This window comes from Atta cephalotes (assembly GCF_000143395.1).
Source record: "Atta cephalotes unplaced genomic scaffold scaffold00083, whole genome shotgun sequence".
Taxonomy (NCBI): Eukaryota; Metazoa; Arthropoda; class Insecta; order Hymenoptera; family Formicidae; genus Atta; species Atta cephalotes.
The window spans coordinates 33,004-37,775 of record NW_012130147.1 but is presented as its reverse complement, the minus strand read 5'-3'; the positions used below and the strand labels follow the sequence as shown (position 1 = coordinate 37,775).

General features: G+C 30.6%; 1 protein-coding gene across 1 annotated transcript in view; it reads left to right on the top strand.

The window, feature by feature from the left end:
- The first annotated feature begins 4,446 nt into the window (after window positions 1-4,446).
- The window catches only part of LOC105624580, a 3,381-nt gene continuing 3,055 nt past the window's right edge, over window positions 4,447-4,772 (top strand). Inside the window, exon 1 of the mRNA XM_012205935.1 lies at window positions 4,447-4,701. Within this exon, the coding sequence (XP_012061325.1) occupies window positions 4,447-4,701 (255 nt within the window). The remainder of the gene's footprint in view (window positions 4,702-4,772) is intronic.

The window sequence follows — 4,772 nt, the reverse complement described above, 5'->3', positions numbered from 1 at the left end:
ATCCTTTGGACGTCCCCTGGACGTCTGTGCTGTTAAGGGACTTTACTATTATTTGTTCCTCTTTAGATTATACAACTTTTGCTTGAAACATTCTTTTGTAAGAGGCTTAGAAAAAAATTCCAACAAGAATATTAAAGTGACTCACCCTATGTATCTTTAATTAAATTAAGAAGAAAGAAGCATATGCAGATAGTATATACTAAAGTGTTTACTAAAGTGTTTACTAAACTTAGAAAAATGCTTAATAAATATAAGTTGAAAAATTAGTCTTGTAGATAAACTAGATTTTTCACTTTTTTTATTTGTGTTACAATCTCGATTGTTGATGATTTTCAAAAACTTTTTAAATTAAGCTTGCATTGTTTCTAAAGTAAATTTTTTCCTTACCTTTCGAAAGTCTCTCGATGCGTTCTCTGTATTTGATTCACTGAATAGGCTAAAAGCACATTTTATTGTTAGATTTATCCGCGATGATTTATGAAAAAAAAAATTCACACAACATTCTGCTAATTACGATATCATGAAAAATGGTTGAAAATTGATAAAAAAGAAGTCGCTCCATTCGCAATATGGCACATGCAACGCAAACTGTGAAGAACTGCAAATTTCAAACGGAAAATTGGCTTGCTCGATTGGTCAGCAATTGGTCGATTGGTGCGCGCTTTAACACTCAATCAACCAATCAGGTCTCCCTATCTCCGCATGTTATGCGCGTATACGTATATGTGTCAAGTATCGCAAATAGATATAATCTTTTCCGTTCTATCGAATTCCGTTCTATCTATTATATTATTTCTTAATTCCTTTTCTTTCAACACAATATTTGCATTTTTTGTAAATATCGATTAATTATTCATTTTCCATTCCACTCTTTTATTTTCTTTAATCACATTTTAAATTTTGCCTAAAGATTATTCTTTAAAAATTATTTCTATTAAATAAAATTATTTCTATTAAAAAAGAAAAGTGTATAATATTTATAACTTCTTGAAAAGTATCACATACGGAAATATATGTAAATACTATAGTATATACGTTACATTTATATTATATTACAGTAGATTTCCTCTATAGTATTTTCGTACGCAATACTTTTTAGGAATAAAAGAGACTGTGCATAGCAAGTTAAGCAAAATTCATAGAGAGAATAATTATCAATCAATAATCAAATTCAGTCATTTTATATATATGTATTGTGTATATAATACACACACATATAATATATTAATTAGATGAGATAATTGAAAATTGAATAATCATAAAATAATTAATTTTATTAAATAATATAAGTCGAAATAAAATATGAGATAAAACTTTTGTCAAGATTTAATTTTTTGATAAAACTTTCACAAATATATAATAACAATAAATTTCTTTCTACCTTTCTAATAATATAAGTAGAATAATTGAGCATAATAGTGTGTGAGCGTACTGTGAAAAGGCAAGAACACAATAAGTTGGATAGCTGCATATCTGAAAGTGTTATGTGTATAGTGTGTTTTCATCAATAGTGTTATTCATCAATAAATAAAATGCGATCTGGACAAGAATTGAAATCGTTAGTGATTCTTGTATATATAATGCAAAAAGTTTAAATAAGATTAAATTTTGACTTAATTTATGTGGTATGAGAATAAATCTCGCGTCTCTTTTTTCACAAAGATGAAAATACAATTAAATGTAAGGATCAAAACTCGTTACAAAATTTATTTTTTTAATGACATAGTATAATGTTATCGATATATCATACCGGTTTTACGTATTTCTCCTGTTAAGAAGTCACTAATTTAATACGCACGTTTTATCTTGTAACGCACAGCTCGTTATAGTACTATGTGCTGTTTACGAGCGACATATTTTATCACGGTCGCCGCGTCAGAGTTATCTCTGCAGTTAAATATTAACTATACTAATAAAGAACTGTCTTATATGTGTAAGTCTAATATATGTTTCTCTCATCGGAGAATGCTCCTTTCATCAAGGCCAACTTAGTGTAATAATCTTTCTCTTTATACAGATTCACTATAATTATATATTTATAAGCATAATTTTTCACAAAGATATAAGAAATATATTTCTTATAACGATAGGGACCTTTATTATTGTATAAGCGCTCGCGTATGATCGTGATGTATGTGTATCTTTATCATTTTTAAGTTTAAAAAGCGAAGTCGAGTTACATCACTTTATACCTCATTGCGCAAGTCTATTGCGCAAGTGATTTATATTTTTACGATATCGCAGCGTTCCAAAATTCAATGAGAAAAAATATTTTAATTTATAGCGTTTTTGACCGTAGCGGATTTGAATCGACTTGGATTGGATTAATGACGTCTTGTTCTACTATGATTATATATATATCCACTTGATGCTACAAATGTTTCGAAGATTTTTTTGATTGGTTAATTAGTAAAATTCTTTCTTCTAATTGGTCAATCAAAAGTTACAAAGCATTCGTAGCGTCAAGTAAATCATGGATAGATATATAGATATCAGAGAAGCGACAAGTGAGGAAATGATTTGATTGGCTGGCTAAATCACGTGTTTAGCGCCATTTTCTTTTACACTACGGTCATAGTATAAAAATACAAAGTGTAATGTTCTGATATACATTCTACTATTCTAACATAATGCTCAAAATTTATATTTATTTACATTATGTAATGTAAACTAAGATTCCATTATTAGTGTATCTCGTAAATTAAATTCAATTTCAGTAAAATTAAACATATTACTGACATATACATACTCTGACACTCGACACTTGACGCTGCCATGTAAAGGCACCTTTAAGGGAACAAACTCATGCTGACTGGAATCACACATGCGTGTATATATATTTGTCAAAATTCATGAAATACAATCTGCAAAACTGTAATTGTCTGGCAGTTGTGAAGAACGATATGATAATAATAGCATGGGTTCTTGGGGTCGATTGTGTATCTTGAAATGAGGTGAAAATTATAAAAATGAATAAATTCATTAGAATATTCATAATTTAATTGGTCAATACCTAGTAATCATTGCTCACTTTTGTAATTTTCATCTCATTTCAAAATTCACAATCAAGCTCCTTATTATAGTTGCAAATTTCTTTAATTCGCGAAAAAGTTAATCACAAGTGAGTATTCGGCGCTCTGCCAGTAAAGGATGTTTTCAAGTTTTGCAGTTGACAGTACTGAAACTTAATTCGATTAGCATAATCGAAATTGATGAGACCGACCCTTTGTCTTCTTCGCGCAAATTCTCACAATTCCAGCAATTCCGTACCATTCTACACATTCTATACATTGCGCATTAAAATCGGCGGAACGAACGTAAAACAGGTCAAATCAATCATAAGTTCTGCCAATTCCGCATTGCGCATATGTTCCGCACCATGAGATCATGCCATAAGATAAAAAGCTATAATTGATTGGTTACGAGGCAAGTAATAAGTCACTGTTTACCGATTGGTTGGTCATAATGATAATGCGTTAATTATAATCTTCGACGGGATAAAAATTTGTGTCTATGATACTCATAGTCAGATCTTATATTCAAGATCGTCTTAAGTACAGTCTTAAGAAGTCACAAATCAATCAGAGGGCTGTATTAGCGGTTTAAGACAGTCTTGAAATAAGAACGAATGTAAATATTCTAAATAATATTTTGAAAGTATTATGAAATAAAAACAGTCAAATATTCCCCTCTTATTTGATGATTAAGAAGGGAATATTAAAGGGAATATTTAAGGATAATTGGTCAATTTTTACAGATTATGGCATACGGCATATGATTACGGCCAATATAAACGCTTCCCAAGAAAATCGTAACATTGGATTTGTTATTGGCCTTAAGCCAGTTCTATATTAGTTGCAAGTTGATCGCAAGTTTGTAGCTACAGCCAATTTGAAGCTTGCATTTTAAAATCAGCTTTATATTGACTATTGCAACAAATTTATGATCAGCTTGCAACTAATGCAGAACCGGCTTTATGTTTTTATATGTGCCATGGGTTTCATCTGCCGTTCTGCATTGCGTAGTTTTGCAGATCCGTGCATGATGTAAAGGCCATTCCTCGCAAAGCCGCATAATCGGCTTGCTAATGTAGAACTGCGCAATGATATATTTTTGATGTGAATCGCTATTAGCGCTACTTCTGTCATTCTATCTTCGTTGTTTATTATTAAATGTATTTTATTATTAGATATTTATTATTAGATATTTTATTATTAGACATAAAACAAGAATAGAATGATAAATAGCGCTAGTAGCGCTCCCCAGACGCACCTCTTGTATTCTTATGTCATGGCCCCAAGTGCCGCCACCAATAATCTTTTTTATGACGGCACAACAAACGTAGCTTCTTTCGATCAAACATTAATTTATTTCATTAGTTAGTTGTTTATACGTATGTAATGTAGAATATCTATCGATATTGAGGATTACGTTGTTGATGGATGTATGTATGAACATATAATAAACGTTTTACAATTTGTCATACGATGTGATTATTGCAAAACATTCATTGCAATGATGACTGATCGTATCGATGCTTCTTTGCTGTTTACATTGAAAAAAGAACAGAATGTCTGTAATGACAGCGATATTAATTCGGATATCGACGATCTCTCATTTATGCCGTTACCACCACTTTCCAACGATAATCCTGTCATCGTCAACGAATTCAACAATGAGTTTTTACGTCTCACTACAATGGCACGTTTCTTTGCACATAATTATGTGTATGCGTACACACTATATATATATATATATATATATATATATAT